Genomic DNA, 22533 nt, shown 5'->3' on the forward strand with positions numbered 1-22533 from the left:
AGAAGACTGAGCAGGGATTTAATAAGTCTTCAAATACCTGAAGGGTGATTATGGAGAGGACAGAGATGGGCTTTTCTCTGTCGCTAAAGAGGACAGGACTAGGAGCAATGGCCTCACACTGCAGCAGAGAAAATTTAGGCTGAATTTTTAGGACGAACTTTTTGACTAAGGGTCAAAAAATTAGGCATTGGAACTGGCAGAATCTCCATCCTTGGAAAATTTCAAAAGCATGTTAGACAAGACACTTGGCTATGAGAGACTGGTGCCACTTGAGTCGGGGTGCCACGTGTCCCCCAGTGGTCAGTCAGCAACAAGGGCCAATCTTGCCGACTGTGGGGAGGGCCCACGGCCAATTCCTTCACCTGGCGTCCCCACTCCCCGTTTGGTGCTCACAGGGGGGGCACCAGCACTCCTGCCTGACCCCCCACCCATCGCCTAAGCAGGGAGCGCTGCCTGTCAGGAGGTGCATCAGCACTCTCAGGGGGTGCACATGCACCCCCTACGCATCACCACTGCAGTTGGCTGGGATGGTTTACTCAGGGATGACCCTGCCCTGAACTAAATGACCTCATGAGGTCCCTCACAGCCCTATTTTCCTATGAAATAAACCAATCTAAGAATGTTTGCTAGAGTAAGTCTTGCATAAATACAGGACATAGACTGGAGGGAAAATTTGAGAACCCAGCAAATTCAACACAAGCTGCTGTTGGGCTGCTTGCTATCTTCCCTCCCCTCTGGGGCCTCTCCAGGCAATATATATGGGAGCCTATATTGCGGTGTCACAGAAGCCAAGCAGATATAAGAATGTTTATTCTTGTGCTTTATGGTATAAACAAATGGTTGGGCTACAGATTGTCTCTTCCCTCTCATCAGTTGCCAACCTACCAAATGCCTGGAATCCAGGAAACAGCCTCCAGCCATGTGCTCAGCCCTTTGGCCCTTATTGCCTTTCATGTAAAAACTGAGTATGATTATATTGGAGAATCAAAGAACAGTATTGACCTTTCATACACTAATTTTTACAACCACACTTCCTTCTCTCTGCAAAATGCCATTAAAATATTTTGTGTTTAACTCAAAATTTAATGATGAGCAATCTAATAGTCAGCTGCAATGACTATTGGTGCAAAAAAGCTTGACGTATAGGCTAGATAATACAAGTTGAGAGTGCAAGAAATCCATGAGTTCTTTTATCAAACCTACTACTGTAAGCAACTTGGATTATTTATTTCTACTAGACTTGTTAAGCCAACCAATTATTCCAATCTGTAAGAGAACATCTCTGCTTTTCTCAATTATAATTTCAAACACATCTTGTGCAAAAACTTCTAGAGTGGTTATCTTAAAATATGTAACATTTATTTTTTACATATTGGAATCAGAAAGTTGTGTTTTAAATGATAGATCATTCCACTTAAAATCTTGAAACAATAAGACAGGCAGTACATTTGTTTTTGATGCTCATTTTTTATCACATAGTTGCTCTTTATAATCCTTGGCTATAATTTTGTGTTACAGATGCCTTATTTTAAGAAGGACTAATTACTCTTTACTACTGTGCTTTGTCTCTGGCTTCTTTCTCCACTTTTAAACAATTACATTTAAAAAAAAGTCAGAGAGAAAGAGTACTTTTTTTAGCAAGTCAGACATTCAGGCAAGACTGCACAGGAATAGCTGTCCAAATTATAATTGGCTTTTACACACACACACACACACACACACACACACACACACACACACACACACACACACACACACACACACACACACACACACACACACACACACACACACACACACACACACACACACACACACTTCTATCACAGAAACCTCCTGGAGTACTGTGTCCAGTTCTGTGCGCCCCACTTCAGGAGGGATGTAGACAACATTGAGCGGGTCCAGAGGAGGGCCACCCGCATGATCAGGGGACAACAGGGCAGACCCTACAATGAGAGACTGTGGGACCTGAACCTGTTCAGCCTTCACAAGAGAAGGCTGAGGGGGTACCTTGTGACCATCTGTAAACTCACTAGGGGGGACCAGAAGGGTTTGGGAGAGACCTTGTTTCCTCTAGCGCCCCCTGGCATAACAAGGAATAACAGCCACAAGCTGTTAGAGAGTAGGTTTAGATTAGACATCTGTAAGAACTACTTCAGTTAGGGTGGCTAGGATCTGGAACCAACTTCCAAGGGAAGTGGTGCTGGCTCCTACCCTGAGGGTCTTTAAGAGGAGGCTTGATGCCTACCTAGGTGGGATCATTTGAGCCCAGCTTCTTCTCCTGCCCAGGCAGGGGGTCAGACTTGAAGATCTACAAGGTCCCTTCTGACCCTACTTTTATGATGATCCAGTCTTGTCTCCTGCTACTACTAGCAACCACATCATAAAACTCATTTCATAAAACTTCAGGGAGGTTGTTTTAGAATTTTACTTTTCCAGAGGTCAGAAACCTTCCACTAATTCCCAGACTAATTTATTTATGGACAGTTTATACCCATTGGTCCTCATGTAACCGTAGCTACTTTGTAATGAAAACAAGAACATTTTATAATCTAATGCATTTATTATAATTCCTATAATATAAAATATAGCAAAACATCCACAGAAACAGATTTAGTCATCATGGCATGTGCATTAGCTATATTAAGACACATCTTACACATGCTAGGGTAGGCCACAATTCAGTTCTGCCAGAATGCTTAATGGAGGCATACGTGAGCATAAACAAGTGGAGTTATACCTAGACAATAAATCCTATTATTTACAGCTCAATTTTGATTTTTCAAAAATACTTATCAACTCAACTCCCCTTTCTAGAACAGAAAGATACCCAAGAAAAATTCTTGTTAGACTAAGGCACACATTATCACATTGGACATATAAAAACAGAAATTGGCAACTGGGCATCTTATTTGACAGAGAAAGAAGATGTATTAAATAGGATTTAGGCTGCTGAAGCTATGGTCTGATTCGGAGTTCTGGAAGCTGTCATAGCGGATTCCTTTTTGCAGCTCTCTCCACTTCAGTACCTGCTCTGCCAACTCTTCCACCTCTGTCACCAACAAATCTATTTTTGCCAGAGCGTTATCCTGGAAGACAAGATAGACGATGAAGAAATAAACTCCCTCAAACTAGATACCTTAGTATACTATTGAGAGATAAAAAAGGTGGGCTAAGTAATCAGCACTGCGTTTTAAAAAGGACGGTATTACAGGAAATAGTTAAATATAGTACTCACCAGTTTTTTCATGGTCTGGGGTATTTGAGGGATGCTTCTTACTGTCTGCAGATGGCTTTCTAGTTTCTCAATAAAGGACACTGCCAGAGTCAAGAACTCTACCACATACCTGTAATTAGTAAAGAAACCCCAAAAGGCAGCTCAAAAGAACTAGAATTTAATGTTTTATCCTCTCATCCGTATCCCCAGTCAACTGACTCACTTACACTACCTAATTTGTGAGGACTACCACCCAATTAGATGATTCGAGCACGGCATCAGTCACTGTTTTCACAGTGAAATACACCGGGGGCCTTCACACCTCTGATTGGCTGGAAGGGCAGTAGTCCTGCCCCTCCCCAAAGATTGATAGATGGCCACCTGTCAATCTTTGGGAAGGGGTGGGACTTCCAGGGCCCCTTGACCAAATCGGAGGTGTAACCTCCTCCCTTGTTCTGCTGTGAAAATACCCCATCCCCCATACTATCATGAAGCCAGAGCTTCCCACTTCTGTTTGCAGCTCCCTCCCTCCACCCTCAGCTTGCTGGTCACCTTCCAGCTTTTTTGCAGTCCCCATACTTTTTTGCAGGGACCAACATTTTTCACAGGATACCTACCAAATTTATGGTTTCTGTGAAAATTGCAAATTTGGTAGGTCCCTACTTATACAGCCTTCATGGGAACTCTTGACTTGCTCCATGGAGAGGAAGACCTCAGCACCACTAGATCAGAGTATCAGCCATGAGCAAGAAGGCAGATCTGGCAGAAGCAGCACTATTATTTACATTTTTTCAGTAAGTGTTCACTTGGGTAGCAAAAGAACGTAAATTACACATATAGGCGACATGCAGGCATTACATTTCTACCAGGAGAATCACAGTTCCCCCAGTAGAAATGAAAAAAGTATACAAAAAAGTGTTCATTCAATTTCTCCTGAAGGAAACTTGCCTATTCTCAAAGATCTTTCAGGGTACAATCTGGAAAATCTTCCTTGCAACAGAGTTTCTCTTGCAAGAATGAATGTTTGTGTACACTCCCGTCCCTGGTCTGGTGTGGAAAAAAGGGGGAGCAGTGCGGACCATCCCAGCATGGGGGCTCTACATTGCTGCTCCCCTCCCTTCCTGTACTAGTCTGGGAGTAGAGTAGAGCAGCAGGGCAACGCTCCCCACCTTTTCCCTAAACCTGGGCAGAAGGGGAGGGAAAGTGTTGTGGGCACTAGTTTTGAAGTGTCACACGGCAGACCTCCCCCCACCCACACAGCACTTGCAGAGCCCTGACCCCAGAGCCCTACACACAAGGCTGAAAGCACCAGCTTTAGATGGCAGGAGGAAGGGGGTTGAAAAATCAAATAAAGTTAGTCCCAGTCCAGGGAGCAGATAGGGGGCTTTGTCACATTACTCTGCTCTCCTACGTGGGACCAAGAGGAATGGAGCAGCCTGCTCCCCCATGCCTTCTCCAGACTGATCCCTGGTCTGGGGAAGGCACCAAGAGCAAGGGAGAGGGGGCAGCTTCAGAATGAATGCCTGTACTGTTCCCTCTTCTGGAACAACTTCTAGTGGGGGAAATGTCTCAAAAGTTTCCCCTGCTAGAAATGAATACCTGCTGGTGGTCACAGCAGCAAAAAAGCATACCATGTCCACAGGTCTTTTATCCATGTATGGAATTTGAGCTTACTGCAAAAGAAGTAGACTGGTGCTATCCTAGAATATTTTTGGCAATGAAAAAGTGTTCTCAGTGTAACTAAGGTGCACTGTAAACCCAGAGTTTAATTTATTTTTTAAAGGTACAAATTAAAAAAAGGAGATCTGCTGCAAGGAAAAATGAACAAACGTTCACTGCAGAGAAGCAGTAAGTCTTCTAAAATGTACAGGTATGAAAAAAATTAAGTGTTAGTTTTTCAGATGCAGTGGTTACCCATAAATGTTTCTTCCCATTCTTCTTGGTAATGAAGAAATACATAATATGTTGAAAATATTTTCATTACCTGTTGCTCAGCACTATTTGCGTATGTTAAAAGTGCAGGTCACATCAGTGTTGGTTATTTTCTAAAAGCTCACCTGTGGAAGATAGCCTCAATAGGCAAATTTTCTTGACACAAAGGCTTCATTAACCTCTGCCTAAGTGTCTTCTTCTCTTTCAGTACTGTTTCCAGGTGTCTGTTCATATCTTGCAAAATTTCACATTTCTGGTCTACACAAAGAGGAAAGGTTATTTGAGATGGACTGTCTAAGGCAGTAAGTTCTTAACCTTTTTAGATCCAAGGCACCCCTTAGAATATGCCAGCTTTCAGCTTTCACTTGTTTTGGACTGCAGACAAAAAATAAAGCTATTCTCTTCTTGCAAAGAACTTGGAAAGCCTGCAACAGGTAAAAATGTTTTTAACACTACAGATTCCTAATTGAAATCTCCAGGTTTATCTTGTGAATCTTTGTAGCATCTAACTGAGCTAATATTGCCTGGCACCATTAAAAGGATCTTGCAGAACCCCCAAGTGAGAATCACTGTTCTAATGGAGCAAAAGCAAAAACTCATTCTATATAGCAGATGACTAGGACTTTTCAGCAGTCCTATACATTATTTAAGCCATGGGCTTAGACTCCGATTGAACAGCAATAACCAGATAGTCCCTGCTGGTTGATTGAGTAGTCCCAGAATATGTCAGAAGGAGGCTCAAGGCATTTATTCCTTCGAGAAATCACTTTATGAACAAAGCTAGCTTCAGGGGGTTAGAGAATTCCAGTTCAAATCTTTAAACCTGCATCTTATATTTCCTGAATGAGATAATTTGTATAGGGCTATGTGGTGCTGTGAAAAAGACTGATAATGACAAAGCAAAAGGGCAGAGAAACATGGAAGGAATTACTCCACATGGTCTTCTTCAGCTTATTAAAATTAAGTCCCAACAATTCTTCTGAGACATGTTATACATTAAGAACAAAGATACATCTGTTGAGTTATTGGGAGAGTAGCTGGATAATGTGTAACTTTGCTCTCTGGGGCCCAAGATATGCACGAAAGCATCACAAAAGACACACATACAATACAGAGGGTACGAATTCCATGGCTGTGCTAGCATCTTGTACTGGCTGATTAAGCATCAAAACCTGCTTCTCAGGAGAAATCCACAGATGCAACAACAGCTACAAAGTGGTAACGAGAAATAGGGGATTCAAGAGAAGTGAAACACATTAGCTGATATTTGATCAAACAGCCTAATATTCACAGCTGTTCTGTTAAACAAAGCAACTTACTCAGGAAGAATGGGTGAGCAATATCTGCTGTCTCCTTTTCCAATTGCAGGATTTCTATTTCCAGGTTTTTCTGCAACAGACATAAATAGCTACACTTGATTTTTATACAATTTAATATATTACCTACACATGTTACTTCCCCATCACCAGAGAACTGGTGTGCCTTTATATCTGAAATGATTAATGCTACATACTTTTCATTCCTGTAGAAGAAACTATTTTTTAAATCAGCAGGTGGGACAGCTTTGCTGCACATATGCCAAAGAAGATTTTTGCACTTGGTCCTCAATGTGTTGTAGCATGTAGTCATTCATATATTTCCTGAAAATAGGACCCATAGTCAAGGTCCAGCTAAATGGTCTGTATCTCAGCATTACAAGTCTCCTGCTACAGGCAAATACTTTTATGGTATAGGTGAACTATGTCTGTTAAGAGAGAGGTGATCAAAACTCTTTAATTTGATTCTATTCAATGATGAACCAGTATAGAGAATGATTAATGTCTTTACATGACTTGAGTAGCTAGACAGATGTGCAGATTACAACAGCCTCAGTAGGAACCTTTTCAGGCTTCTTTCCTGTGTATGAACTGGAAAAAAAAAAAGTCATGTTTGTGACTGCCTGGCTTATTACGATCATGACTATTTGGCATTTCATGGAAGCAAGGAGCTCTAAAATCAGATTAACCCCCTCCCTTATACACGAGCAGAGAGGAGATGAAATAACTATTTTTCTCTTCCCCAAGATTTTTCATCTTTGGAATTCTAGGTCATCCAAATATATAGTCAAGTAAATACTTTAAAGCTTTTTAATATTAGAAGTGTTATGGTATATTTTAATATGAGCAAAAAAGGTTAAAACTATATAAAACTGAAAAAACTCTAGAAACTGAAAATGAAGTGATGAGATCATTACAACTCTTATTTAGAAACAATAAGCTATAAATCTGGATGAATGGATTGTAAGGTGGATAGAAAACAGGCAGGAGCATTGGGCTCAGACAGTAGTAAGCAACAGCTTGATGTCTAGTTGCCAGCCAGTATCAAGTGGAGTGCCCCAGGGGGCTGGTTTTGTTCAATGTTTTCATCAACAACCTGGAAGACAGCACAGAGTGCACCCACAGCAAGTTTGCGGATGACACCAAGCTGCGGGGAGTAGTAGATATGCTGGAAGGTAGGGCTAGGATTCAGAGTGACCTAGAGAAATTGGAGTATTGGGCCAAAATGAATCTCAAGAGGTTCAACAAGAGCAAGTGCAAAGTACTTCTCTTAGGATGGAACAATTCCATGCACCAGTACTGGCTGGGGGCTGGCTAGCTGGGCAGCAGCTCTGCAGAATGGGACCTGGGGGTTACAGTAGACAATAAGCTGAATATGACCCAACATATGTGCCCTTGTTGCCAAGAAGGCTTATGACACTGTCATAGAGCAATGAGCCTGAGAGACTGGAGACACCTGCCAGGGAGCGGAACGGTGGTGGGGAAAGCCCAAAGACCCAGGGAGAAGGCACAGGAAAAGCTGTTATCTGGGAAAACTTACCTGGTACAGACACAGCAGGAGATATGTCAGCTGTGCACCATCAAGGCCCATGAAGACTTCATTGATGGCTACTGGTGGCCAATGTCATGGGTTACCAAGAAGATCCACCCAGAGCAACCTGGAAGACAGTCACCTCATGCTCCAGGAAAGCCAGGGCCAGGGCTGCTCCTTCCCTGGCCCTACACAACAGGTACACTCCCCTCCCTCCACATGAGGAGGCTCTGATGGTGACACCGAGAGAGAAGGAAGGTAAGCAGTCTGCTGCCACCCTCAAGAGGAGGTGCAAGGTGGTGATGGTGGGGGACTCCCTCCTGTGGGGCACTGAGGGACCCACCTGCCATCCAGACCCCCTAGCCTATGAGGTCTGCTGCCTCCCAAGGGCTCACATCCAAGATGTAGCAGAGAGGATCCCCAGGTTTGTCCGGCCCTCCAACTACTACCCCATACTCCTCATCCATGTGGGAACTAATGATATGGCCAGGAGTCATCCAGACTGGGTCACGAGTGATTACAGGGCTCTGGGAGCTGGGCTCAATGGATTGGGAGCCCAGGTAGTCTTTTCTTCTGTGCTCCCTGTTGCAGGCTGCAGTCCCAGAAGGGAAGGATGGATTGAGGAAGTGAACTGGCAACTCTGACGCTGGTGCCACTGAGAAAGCTTTGGATTCCTTGAACACGGTGCATACTTCAGGGAGAGAGGACTCCTGGGAAGGGACGGCATCCATCTCATGAGGAAAGGTAAGTCCCTGTTCATGGCCAGAAATTAAGATTGCTGGGGGACAGGGACACACAAATTCAAACATGTCCAGTGACCAACATACAAGAAAGCCCAATAGATACGGACAGTGGGAGAACCACTCCTGTAGAAGCTGAGGGAATACTTCTCCATCAGCAGGACAGGAAGACAAGGGCCTCAGAAGCAGGACTCAGGTGCCTATATACTAATGCCAGGAGCAGGGGGAACAAGCAGGAGGAGCTAGCCCTCCTACTCTGCAGTGTGCATTATGATCTAGTAGGGATTACAGAGACCTGGTGGGACTCCGCACATGACTGGAGTGTAGTTATAGAGGGATAACACCCTGCACAGGAGGGACCAGGTGAGGAAAAAAGCTGGAGGCTCTTTCTATGTGAAATCAGTACACCTCCTTGGAGGCTGACATAGACTCCAAAAACGGACCGCTTGAAACCCTCTGGGTCAAGTTGTAGAGGGGATAAGGGGTGAGATACACCTAACTGTAGGTTTATACTACAGACCACCAAAACAGGGGGAGGCACTCGATCTGGAGTTCACCTGAGAATTGACTGAGGCTGCACGTGCATGTGACATGGTTATTATGGGTGATTTTACTTATCCAGACATCTCCTGGGAGGAACACGTGGCCAAGTTGGAACAGTCGTGATCCTTCCTGACCTGTGTCAAGGAGCTCTTCCTTACTCAGGAGGTACATGAGCCAACCAGAGGTAATGCTCTGCTGGACTTGGTCCTGGTGACCTATTTAAATATAGAGGGAAGTCTGGGTGACAGCGACTATTAAACCATCGTGTTCACTGTCTGGCGTAAGGCAGACACATCGGATAGTAGGATTGAAGTCTTGGACTTCAAAAATACAAACTTCAACAAGCTTAGGTCACTAGTAGGGCAAGTGCTGTGGGAGCATGGACCGAAGGCAAAAGGTGTGCGCAAAGACTAGTTGTTCCTTAAGGACATGATCCTTGAAGCGTAGAGGAAGTCCATTCCCATGAGGAGAGAAGGTAAAAGAAGAGCTGGGAAGCCCTCTTGGTTAAACAGGGAAATCATGGTCCTCTTAAGAAAGAAAAAAGAGGGTTATAAATAACGGAAGCTCAGGGTGGGCCTCAAGGAAGACTATTCCACGATGGCCTGCATTTGCAGGGAACAGATAAGAAAGACTAAAGCGGCTACCAAACTTAGATAAGCGACAGGAATCAAGGACAACAAGAAGTCCTTCTTTAGGTACGTAGGGAACAGAAGGAAAACAAATGGGAGTGTAGGGCCATTGCTCAACTACTCAGGAGAGCCAGTTACTGGCAGCCAGGAGAAAGCTGAACTCCTGAATGACTACTTTGCTTTGGTCTTTCACCGGACCAAAGGGAAAACCACGTCAGGTAGAGTAGAGGATGAACACCTTCCTACTACTATTGCCGTGGAACTGGTGTATGACCAATTAATAAAAATTAGATGTATACAGCTCAGCAGGACTGGATGATCTTCATCCAAGAGTGCTGAAGGAGCTGGCCAAAGTCACTGCGGAACCCCTGCCAAAACTCTTCTACAACTCACGGTGCTCTCGGGAAGTCCCTGAGGACTAGAAGAGGCCCAATGTTGTGCCCATCCGCAAGAAGAGCAGGAGGAAGGACCTGAGTAACTACAGGCCAATCAAACTAACTTTCATCCTAGGGAAAATCCTAGAAAAGTTCATCAAGCAGTCTATCTGCGATAAGCTTGCAGAAGGTAAGATTCTGAATAACAGCCAGCATGGCTTTGTCGCAGGCAGGTCTTACCTTACCAACCTCATCTCCTTCTATGACCAGGTAACTTTCTACCTGGACACGAGAAAGCAGGTTGACATTGTATACCTAGACTTCCAAAAGGCCTTTGATTTAGTATCCCACAATGTCCTTGTGAGAAAATTGGAGGTTTGTGGGCTTAACGCCAAGACAGTCAGGCGGGTGACAAACTGGCTGCAGAGTAGGACCCAGAGAATTGTAGTGAATGGATCCGTGTCATCCTCGAGAGAAGTGGGCAATGGTGTCCCGCAGGGGTCAGTGCTTGGTCCAGTACTTTTCGACATCTTTATTAATGATTTAAATGTGGGGTGAAGCATTCAGTAATCAAGTCTGTGAATGACACCAAGTTATGGGGAAGCTTGAAGATAGGCTACAGTTACAGGCAGACCTAGACAGGTTAGCAAGTTGGGCAGATTGGAGCCTGATGAAGTTCAACGTTGAGAAATGTGAAGTGCTCCACCTTGGGACGAGCAACCCCCAACACACCTATAGGCATGGCAGTACTAAACTGACTAGCATCACGAATGAAAGGAACCTGGGGATAATAGACCACAGTATGAATATGAGTCGGCAGTACGCCAGTAGGGAAAATAATACTCTGGCATGCATCAGTCGATGCATCTCCAGCAAGGCCAAGGAGGTGATTCTTCTGCTCTACTCAGCACTGGTGAGACCACAACTGGAGTACTGTGTCCAGTTCTGGGCGCCACACTTTAACAAGGACATGGACAAGCTTGCGACAGTCCAAATAAGAGCCACCTGTATGATCAGAGTCTTAAAAAGGCAAGCCATATGAATAAAGGCTGAGAGATCTGGGACTCTTCAGCCTGAGGAAAAGAAGGCTGAGAGGGGACCTGCTAGCAGCTTACCACTACACTAGGGGAGTACATGAAGGGCTTGGTGAGCAACTGTTCACCAGGGCACCCAAGCGGAAAACCGTGAGTAATGGCTACAAACTCCTGGAATATCGATTCAGGCTCAATATTAGGAAAAGCTTCTTCAGTCAGGGTGTCCAGACTGTGGAATAAGCTCCCTCCAGAGGTGGTGCAATCGCCTACCCTGGAAATCTTCAAGAGAAGACTAGACAGTCACCTTCCTGGGGTCACCTAACCCCCAGTTCTCTTTCCTGCTTGGTGCAGAGTGCTGGGCCCAATGATTTTCCGAGGTCCCTTGCAGCCTTACAATCTATTAATCTAAGGGAAGTTTAGGTTACATATTAGGAAGAATTTCCTCACTAGGAGGGTAGTAAAACACTGGAACAGGTTACCCAGAGAGGTGGTGGAATCTCCATCCTTGGAGATTTTTAAGACCCAGCTAGACAAAGCCTTGGCTAGGATGATCTAGTCAGGGATGGTCCTGCTTTGAGCAGGGGGCTGGACTAGATGACCTCCTGATGTCCCTGCCAACCCTAATATTCTATGGTTCTAAATCTAGAAATCTACAGGGAAAGGAAAATGTGTGGGATTTATTAGCAAGAACCACATCCTTCCCTTCAATTATGTCTCAGTAATTTCTTGACCTGGTACTGGCTACTGGGGATGACCTAATCAGCGACCTAGTGATCAATGGGAAGCTGGGTGACAGCCACCACGAGCTGATCACCTTCACCATCCGCCGTAAAGCTGGCAAGTCAGTCAGCAACACGGAAGTCCTTGATTTCAGGAAAGCTGACTTTGACAAACTCAGGAGGCTTGTCAGTGAGGCCCTAAGGGACCACGACCCCAGGGAGAGGGGAGCTCAAGAAGAGTGGTTGCTCCTCAAGGGAACAATCCTCAATGCACAAGCTAATTCTATTCCATCTCAGAGGAAAGGCAGCAAGAGAGCACAGCAGCCCCGCTGGCTCTCCAGGGACCTAGCAGACCTTCTGAGGCTAAAAAGAAAGGCCTACAAAGGATGGAGGATGGGATTCACCTCCAAGGAGGATTATTCTGCGCTGCTCCGGTCCTGCAGGGAGCAAACCAGGAAAGCCAAGGCTGCAACGGAACTCCAACTAGCTTCGCGCATCAAGGACAATAAAAAGTCCTTTTTCAGATATGTGGGGAGCCAGAGGAAGAGCAACGGCAATTGGACCCCTGCTGAACCAGATGGGGCAACTGACAACTGATGCCCAGGAAAAAGCCAGCCTATTAAATGGATACTTTGCTTCTGTCTTTCATCAGTCCCATGGGACATCCATGCCTGCTATGGGACAGGGAGGTCCGGGTGAGGGAGATCCCCTGCCCTCCATTAATGCTGACCTCATGAAGGAACACCTTGAGAGGCTGGATACCTTCAAGTCAGCTGGCCCTGACAATCTACACCCCAGGGTACTCAAGGAGCTGGCAAGCATCATAGATCAGCCTCTGGCACGGATCTTTGAAAACTTCTTCCAGTCTTCGGGCACTACACCAGAGTGCCAGAAGGCCAATGTGGTGCCTAGGGCAGGGGGCTGGACTCAATGACCTTCTAAGGTCCCTTCCAGCCCTAATGTCTATGAAATCTATGAAATCAATATTGAAGATGAGAGAGAACTGAATTAACTGGCAGCAAAACTTATTTTGAGAGAGAAAGCTGGAAAACATACCACAGCAAACAGAGTCCAAAGGAAATAAGCAACAAGAGGTTTGGGAAACATGACCTATGATGAAAGATCGAAGAAACTGGGTTTGTTAAGTCTGAAAAAGAAGAGATTAAGGCTAATGCCAGGGATATAACAGCCTTCCAATGTGAAAAGGTTTGTTGTAATGGGGCCAATGATCAGCTGACCCCATGTACACTTGGAATAGGACAAGGAGAAATTGGCTTAACTTGCAGCAAAGGAGACTTAGGATTTGCCGGGGGGGTTGCTTTATTATTAGAGAATGAAGGCAGTTGCAGGAGTGCTGCACAGAGGCATTTGTACAGGTGCAAATAGTTTGAGAATGTGCCAAGAGATGACCCTCAGAAGTCTCCTGCATTACTTGTAGATTTTCTAGGGCCAAGGAAGTTGCTCTTGTGTTCATGTTCTCAGCAAAACATAAAGAAGCCAGGAGCCCACCTGCTTCGAGCCCCAGCTTGGCATCTAGGGGCTCAGAACTGTGTTCACTCTTCCTGCAGGGGGGGCTCAGCAACCTGTTTTTTTTTAAAGATGCAATGGACCTTACACTTTTTCTTGCTTCTGAGGCAACAGAAGCCAACAGCCACAAACAGAAAGAGAATATAAAGGAATATGAGCAACATGAAGAGGATGTCATGGAAGAAACCTGCAGAGCTGGGGTTCTCACTGCAATCAGTCTCCTGTTGCCATGGCAGCACTGCCCACCTGCCTGGCAGCAAGCTGTTGCATAGACCATAAATGCATGACACAGTAGCTCGGGGTCATCATCCAAGAGAGCACAGAGATTGTAGATACAGTCCCTCTGGTAATCACAGGGGGGCAGGATGGAGTGGCAGGGGGCAAAGAGCCTCCCAGAACCCTGATGACCCCGCTCTGCCCCAGTGCATTGATGATGGCCAGGTACGGGAGCGGACAGGGAGGTTTGAACTCCAACACAGACAGCAGCTGCGATGCTCTTGTTATGGGTGGTAACCCTCGACACTTTCCTGAAGACCTGGAGGCAGTCTGCGTGGGTCCCATTGTGCAGTACAAACCCATTTCTTCAGTTTTCATTAAAATTTCCACAGAAGCCCCTAACTGTGCCCTGGTGCATGCTAAGGAGCACAAACTCTGCAGAGAGATGGGCATTGACGGTCACAGTGAGGTCAAAGGGGGTCAGAATCAGGATGGTGCTCAGCTTGTCAGGGTCCACAAAGGTCAAGGCTGTTAGAATTTTGTTCACCTTCACCTGCCGTTACTGTAGCAGGGAGATATTGTAGCCAAGCAGGGAGATGTGAAGATCCTCTAACTGAGTCACATAGTGCCTCCTGTGGCCATTTGTCAGGGCCATGCTGAAGGGGGCGGGGGTGCAGCCCGGATGGGAGCCCCTCCCGTCTGGGCCAGCGTGTAGGTCCCTGTCCCAGTGTGGTAGTAGTGAATGAAGTCATCAAGTAGTGAAAAATGCTGATACCCCACCAGTGTGCAGTGATGATGGGAACTGTCTTGGCTATCTTGGTTTGCAGGACAGAGGATGCTGTTACTCAAGCTAACAGGGCCTGGGCACAGGACTGGGATGCTTGGCAGAGGGCCGAAGCCTGGTCCTGGGCCATACAGAAGTTGGACAGGGTGACGTTGAGGAAGGAGTCAGATGCTACAAGGGGGTGGCAGGGGGCAAACATAGGTCCCAGCAGCCCAAGGAGCAGGGTCCTCTGGCACATGGTGGAGTCCCCCAATAGGCTGTGGGGGGCTGGGTCCTCTTTCTTGCCATCTGCACACCTCCCGCTCTCCACCATCACAGCCTAGAGATACCCCATGTCTGCTTTGAATAAGACAAGGAGAAATTAGCTTAACTTGCAGCAAAGGAGACTTAGGTTAGATGTTACTAAAGCACAGTAATGGTTATGAAATCTCCCACAGTGGAGGTTTATAAGAACAGATGAGACAAATGTGTGTTTGGGATGGTTTAGTCAGGGGTGGGCAAAATGTGGCCCACCAGGCCATTCCATCTGGCCCATGGGGCCCCTAAAAAATTTAGAAAATTAATGTTGATCTGCCCTTAGCTGCCTGTCATGCGGCCCTTGATGGCTTGCCAAAACTATGTAATCAACCCTTTGCCCAAAGTAACTGCCCACCCCTGGTTTAGATTATGGTATACTTGATCCTACCTCTGAGCAGAAAAGGGGGGAGGGAGACAGATGGAGTAAATGATCTCTTGAGGTTCTGTTCATGTCTATGATTTCATCCAAATTGTCCCACCAGCTCCCATAAAGAGTTCATACAGATGTTAAATAAGAGAGAACTGAGCCTTGAAGGACACTTAAGTTGATGCTCCAGACGAAAGAAACAGTTGATCACCTCAATTTAGTTTGAAAAGAAGGACCTAAGGGCACTTAAGGGCTTTCCAATCACCCTGGTGTTAACTTTTCCATTTTCCAGGGTATCTGTTGATTAATACTACTGAATGTTTTATAGAAACCCAGCTAAACTTGAGTAACCCAGAGTTATTTATCAATTCAGCATGCATTTCCTCTGTAATGGGCCCTACTCTGAAGTCTCACTGAAAAGGATCCAGGTTACCAGCCACTGATATAAACTGCAGGAGATTACAATATCCTTTAGTGAAGCAACAGAGTCATGAAAACTGTCTAACCTCTTCTCCATCTAAGTCAATGTGCAGCCTTAACATCTGCAAAATTATTTGGTACCATGACTCTTCAACTGTTAATGTCCATACTGGAATATTAGGTAAGTAGAATTTACCACCAAACTATCTGACTAACAAATGAAGACTCAGAATACATTACCATAGAAATATATCCAAGCAGTTAATTCAGACACTAGTAGAAGTCTAAATCATGAAGTTCTGATAATTAAATCCTATTTTATTTAGGTCAAAGTTGTCCAGTTGGTTATGAAAAAGGAACACCAACATTTTGGTTCAATTAAGTCACAGTTTCTTGAAGAAGCTTCAGACAATGTTGGTTCACTGTAAAGAGATGCCCCTTTCCAGTTACCACAGAAGACAGAAAGGTAACGCAATTTTTTCCTTTATGACAATTTATTCTCTGTTGTTACAAATCTGTCAATTGTAAGAAACTAAAACACAACTAACTAGTAAAAACTGCCATAGTATTTTACATTTTCTCTCTAATTTTCATCACTGTGCAATGGTAAGAACCTCTGGTAAGAACCTCTGCAAAGAGGTGAAGTGCAAAGGTTCAGAAGAGATACTGTACTGCCTTACCTGTCAGATAAAAAACAATACCCTCCCCACCATGAATTGTGGAACAGAGGGATTTACCTGATTAATTTCAGCTTCAAGATCTGCAATTTGTTCCATCTCTGAGAGCTTCACAAAGCACGGGTCTCGTCTCCGAGATAAATCCAGCATTTCCTATTAAAAAAGAACAAGAAATGGAGGCATAAAGTCAGCAGAAATCATCAGTCAAAAGCAATTAGAAAATTCCCAAGAACAAAACTGTAGTGAAATTGGAAGCCTTCTGATAATCCAGCAGGATCTTTGCCAATCGTGCCAATCTCTTGTTGATCTTTTTGGCAAGTACACAAAAAATTAGCCCTGCACCCTCCCCAAGTGCCACTTTCATCTCTTTCCCCTGTCTGATCTGCTGCCCTGCTTCCTGCCCATGTTCCCTGACCAAGTTGCTGCTCTTCTTTCTGGCCTGTGCTCCCTGGCTGATCTGATACTCTGCTTTCTACTCCCTGCCCCATCTTCCACTGTACTGCCTGTCCCCTCCCCAGTTGGCTGGGAGCCACATACAGAGGCTGCTTGTGTCATGTGTGGCCACCCCCTTGCTGTCTCTGTTTCATTTCCTTCTGACTCTAGTGGTTCAAGAAATATAAATCTTAGAGAGGCAGCTAAGCTGGCAAGACATTTCAAGAGGCAAGAAAAACAGGCTTTTCATTGCAGGACAGTCTGGGAGTATCCACTCATAATTTGCTCTACAAAATTCATGCACTAGAATGCAAGAGATGGGACTAAAAGAAAAGTGCTCGCTTTTCAGAAGTATAAGCTTGAGGAAAGGACAATTAGACCTTATGTGGAAGATTAATAATGCCCCAAATGGGATGAAGTTCATCACAAGCCAGGAGGTTTTTTTCACATTTTCTCTTTTCTAATTGATGTCATTGCACAGCCACTGGCAAGAATATTTGGACACTAATGGCACACGGGACAGGTCCCAGAGGACTGGAAAAGGGCCAATGTGGTCCCTATTTTCAAGGGGAGGAAGGAGGATCCAGGCAACTATAGGTCAGTCAGTCTCACCTCCGTCCTTGGCAAAGTCTTTGAAAAGATTATTAAGGCTCATATATGTGAGAGCCCAGCAGGAAAAATTATGCTGAGGGGAAACCAGCATGGGTTCGTAGCAGGTAAGTCATGCCTGACTAATCAGTCTCTTTTTATGACCAGGTTACAAAACACCTGGACACAGGAGTAGGGGTTGATATCATTTACTTAGACTGCGGGAAGGCCTTCGATATGGTATCCCACCCCATACTGGTGAACAAGTTAAGAGGCTGTGACTTGGATGATTACACAGTCCGGTGGGTGGCAAATTGGCTAGAAGGTCGTATGCAGAGAGTGGTAGTGGATGGGTCGGTATTGACCTGGAAGGGCATGGGTAGTGGGGTCCCGCAGGGCTCAGTCCTTGGACCTTCTTCAATGTCTTCATCAGTGACTTGGACAAGGGAGTGAAGTGTATTCTGTCCAAGTTTGTGGATGATACAAAACTGTGGGGAGAAGTAGAGACACCGGAGGGCAGGGAACAACTATAGGCAGACCTGGACAGGTTGGACAAATGGGCAGAAAACAATAGAATGCAATTTAATAAGGAGAAATGCAAAATGCTGCACCTAGGGAAGAAAAATGTCCAGCACACCTACTGCCTAGGAAATGACCTGCTTGGTAGCATGGAAGTGGAAAGGGATCTTGGAGTCCTAATGGACTCCAAGATGAACATGAGTCGTCAATGTGATGAAGTCATCAGAAAAGCTAACTGCACTTTATCGTGAATCAGCAGATGCATGACAAATAGAACCAAGGAGGTAATACTTGCCCTCTATTGGGCGCTGGTCAGACAGCAGTTGGAATACTGTGTGCAGTTTTGGATGCCATACTTCAAGAGGAATGTGGATAACCTGGAGAAGGTCCAGAGAAGGGCCACTTGTATGGTTAAGGGCTTGCAGGCCAAGCCCTATGAGGAGAGACTAGGGCACCTGGACCTCTTCAGCCTCCGCAGGAGAAGGTTGAGAGGCGACCTTGTGGCTGCCTATAAATTCATCATGGGGGCGCAGAAGGGAATTGGTGAGACTCTACTCACCAAGGTGCCCCTGGGGGTCCAAGAAATAATGGCCATAAGCTAGCAGAGAGCAGATTTAGACTGGACATTAGGAGGAACTTCTTCACAGTTAGAGTGGCCAAAATCTGGAATGGGCTCCCAAGGGAGGTGGTGCTCTCCCCTACCCTGGGGGTCTTCAAAAGGAGGTTGTTGGATGGGCATCTGGCTGGGGTCATCTGAACCCAACACTCTTTCCTGTCTATGCAGGGGGTTGGACTCGATCTATTGAGGTCCTTTCTGATCCTAACATCTATGAATCTATGAATTAAACATTATTTATACCAACCAAAGTAGGATTTGTCATCACAAAGGGAATCTTATTCCTGACCCATACTGTTTCAGATTTTTAGTTAGTTTTTCCCCTCGAGGGATAAGGTACATAAGACTGCTGACTTTCAAAGCCATGCAGCGTTGTACCAAAAGCTTGGGCTGCTTGCTATGTGCCTGCTGCCTCCACAGTGGGAAGCAGCAAAGCCTTAGTGTTCCTACTGAGGTTCCAAGCTGATTAGCCCAGGTGCAGCAGTATCACGCAAATACTGCTGAAATGTCTGAGCAAGCTTGGAATGTTTGTGGCAGGTCTGGCCACGCAGCCATAGACCTGGAAAGAGATTGGCCATGGGGTGAAAGGTGGGGAGAATAATCAAGAGGTTTAAGAACCCAGCACTGGTAGATAAAACATTAATTTAGGAGTCAGGAAAGCTAGGATCTCACAGGTATCTTGATAGGATTACCTTAGACAAAGCACGTCACAGTAACACCTCAGTTCCTCCTCTCTCTAGCTGTCTTATGTAGATTCTAGATGGAACTCATCCCTGCAATATCTCAGCACCTTCCAGTAGCACCTTAAAGAATAAGACTAATGTTCTTCATGTATTTGTTCTGTCTTCCACTGCCCCAGGGGAAAAAATGTGTGGAGCAGTTTAAAATGCACACACAGCTATGTTTATATTAGGGAAGGCAAGATCAACAAAAATAGAATCAGGTCTGGCAGTTAAAGTGGAAGGTGATGAGGTTTGTACTGGCCCTTTCAAGGCTGACAGATGTTCAGCAAGCGCCATGAGTTATAGCAACCACCCTTTCCACCCCCACCAACAGACATTCACTATTTTTTGGAGAGGGGCTTGTGGGGAGGAGGGAAAATCAAACTCCATGTCTGTCAGCACCCTTCAGCCACTCTACCCTAGTCCCCCCTCCCCACTCAGCTCTGGTGCTGTCTGCAGGATGGGAGGGGGAGAAGCAAGGAAGAGGGTGCTGCCCCGCCCCCTCCCCCCCAGCACAGGCTGGGCAAACCCCAGCCTGCAGCTCCCTCCTCTTCCCTTCTCCCCATCCCATCCTGCAGACAGCACTGGCAGCAGAGCTGAGCTGCATTAACTCAGCCCTGCTTCCGTGGAGGGACTAACAGAAATTAATGAACATGCTCTGCTTTGGAGCACCTTCACCTGTACCCTCCTGGAATGAGGGTTAATTTGTCGCATGATCAGGCATTTTTAAAGCACTCTGCAGCTGTGCAGTTCTCTCAGGGCATGGCTGTGGAGCATTTTCAGGGGGCCAATTGAGTGACAAAATGTCACTTCTGTCAGTGCCCTTAGTTCCTCTGACTGTTGTCCAGAATCTTGGGCCAGCTGATGAAACAGTTCCAGCTCCTGCTGATTCTAGGCTCTTTGGAGACTTTCATATTTGGACAGACTTAACTAGAACCTCCAGGTGCTACTGTTGTTCAGATAAACAATGCTGATAACCACACCTCACAAAAAGGTTTATGCAGTGGGCAAGGTGATGCTATAGCTCAAGACCCTGAACTACTCTTCTCTATGGGGATAAGTGCTCTGGTTCTCTGTGGAGTACATAAAAATATTAGATACACCATAGTGGGTCAGACCAATGGTCCATATAACCCAGTAGAATGTCAGCAATTAGCCTTCTGTGAGCACAGGGAGACTCTGGCACATGTCTACTCAGAGGGTGACAGGCTACAGCCCCTGCACTGCCTCCTTCAGAACCTCTTGCTGAAGTTCTGGTTGCACTTCTCACCACACCTGCTTATTTACACACTCCCCATCTGTGGCCCCACCAAGTCTTAGGACCTGCTGGTTAACCTCCTTCTGGCCCTGGCTAAGCTAGCTATACATGTAGCCAGGAAGGAAGCTCTGGTTGAGAGGATCCCCAGGGATTGTAGGGCTGCTTTCCTTTCTGTCTCCAGGCACAGTATCACCTGGCAGTGTCTGCTGGTTCCTTTAACTCATTTGAGGGCCAGTCGCCACTAGCCGATGTGCTCTGCTTGATGTCCCCCCTTGGCACACTAGTTATAAACATCTGACCTCCACTCCTGTCCCTGTTTGCTTCATTATTTGTTTCATGGAATCAGTAACAGATCATTAGTGGCCCCCGTTACTAAAGGGGACTTAGTTTCCTGGGTCCGTGTTTCCCACTGATGTGTTAAAAAGCCTGTCAGCAATTAGCCTTCTGCAAGCAGAGGAAGACCCTGGCACATGCCTACCCGGAGTGCGCCAGGCTTCAGCCCCTTCACCATTTCCCCCAGACCCTCTTGCTTAGATTTTCGCACCACTCCTCCCCACACTTGTTTATTTAAGTGTTCCCCGTCCATGGCCCCACCAATTCCCGGGACTTCCTGGACAAGCTCCTCCTGGCCCTAAATCAGCAGTACATTGCACCAGGAAGGACACTCTAGCTGGGAGCATCTCCGGGGACTGTGGAGCCACTTGCCCATCCCTCGTGTGATCTTGTCTCCAGGAAGAGTATCATTGGACAGTGTCCACTGGCTTCCTGGACTTGTCTGAGGGTCAGGGGGCGCTGTCCAGTGTGCTCTGCTCAGTGTTCTCCCTTGGCACACTAGTTTTAAGCCACTGACCTTACTCCCATCCCTGTCTTTACTTGTCCCCAGAAATGAGCTGTTGCCTACCTAGTGGCCTCCCTTTCTAAGGGAGACATAGTGTTTCCTTGAGGGGAGTGACCTGCATTCCCAAGGCAACAAACAGGCCCACGTCACACGGGGGCAGAGGGAAAGAGTGAACTGGGTACGACCAGGGTTTTTCCTACCATTCCTCTCTCACCTGCAGCCTCCAGCATTTAAGGCTCAGGAAGTTCAGATTCAGAGGCTGTGCCCCACACTCCCGAGCTACCAACACCCCTTCCCACCCAGAACTGTCCCATCCCTTTTGGAATCCGGCTACATGGCCATTGCTGGCTTCTACTGCACCCCGGGGCAAGGAGCTCTGCACTTGAGCAAGACGCTGTGTGAAAAATAACTTCCTTGGGTTACAGGGGCAACATTTTGGGTGTGCACACAGATGCATGTGCACCCCCCTGAGCGGGCGGTACACCCTCTTCAAAAACATGCTGCTGACACTGTCAGCAGCACACCACCCTGCTGCCGACACTTCCGGTGGTGTCTGCAAGTGGTCCACGATCCCCACTGGCTGCCAAAGATGCTGCTGCACTTGGTTGGCGTTTGCCGCTTGCCACTGCCGTGCCCGCCCCCCCAGCCGCCAGGGCCATGAGTCGTTTGTGTTTGGTTAGTCCCAAATTTACCCCCTACTAGTTTCATTGTGTGACTGCTCATTCTTGTCTTGAGAGAGAGTGTAAAACAAATAATTATAACAATAATAAATACATTATTCAGTTAATAAATAGTATCTCCTTTCTCTTCACCGTTTGCACACCTTGATCGCAAACCCTTGCTTGCCGCCACCCCTCCGCCCGAGCCGTGAGGCGGAGCAGACCGGCTCGAGAGCCCTGTCCCCCGCACCGGGGCCCGAGGCGCCGGGCGCCTCTAACCGTTGTTCCACAGCCGTTAATGGCCCGTCCCATCCCCTCCGCACCTGGCTCACCACGCCCGCGGCCACGCACCGCGCCAGCAGCGCCCCCGCCGCCGTGGGCCGCGCCGGGTCCCAAGGATTGGAGGCAGCCGCAGCCATAGCCATAGCCGCCGCCGCCGCCCTGACCCTTGAGCGCGCGCGCCTTCTGTGTGACAGCGCCGCTGTTGGGCTAAGGGGGCGGAGCGGGGCGGGGCCAGGCCTCCCTCCTCCTCAGCCGCGGGTTGGCACCTCCTACCGCTATGTTGGGTGTGGCAGCCA

The 22533-nt window shown here is 46.6% G+C and overlaps 1 protein-coding gene across 2 annotated transcripts; it reads right to left on the bottom strand.

The window, feature by feature from the left end:
- Positions 1-1694: 1694 nt before the first annotated feature.
- On the bottom strand, positions 1695-22499 carry HAUS2 (HAUS augmin like complex subunit 2). Of its 2 annotated transcripts, none has more exons than XM_090033343.1 (6): positions 22288-22499; positions 16384-16476; positions 6469-6538; positions 5275-5407; positions 3239-3347; positions 1695-3089 (listed from the first exon to the last, which is right to left on the bottom strand). In XM_090033343.1, exons 1-6 carry the CDS (start codon positions 22378-22380, stop codon positions 2934-2936), a joined length of 654 nt encoding a protein of 217 aa, XP_089889469.1. In that variant the 5' UTR covers positions 22381-22499; the 3' UTR covers positions 1695-2933. The 2 variants fall into 2 exon arrangements, with proteins under 2 accessions (XP_089889469.1, XP_089889468.1); XM_090033342.1 differs by having other exon boundaries at positions 22279-22496.
- Positions 22500-22533: the final 34 nt, after the last annotated feature.

Source organism: Crocodylus siamensis, chromosome 2, assembly GCF_052110815.1.
Source record: "Crocodylus siamensis isolate JL-2025a chromosome 2, ASM5211081v1, whole genome shotgun sequence".
Classification (NCBI taxonomy): Eukaryota; Metazoa; Chordata; order Crocodylia; family Crocodylidae; genus Crocodylus; species Crocodylus siamensis.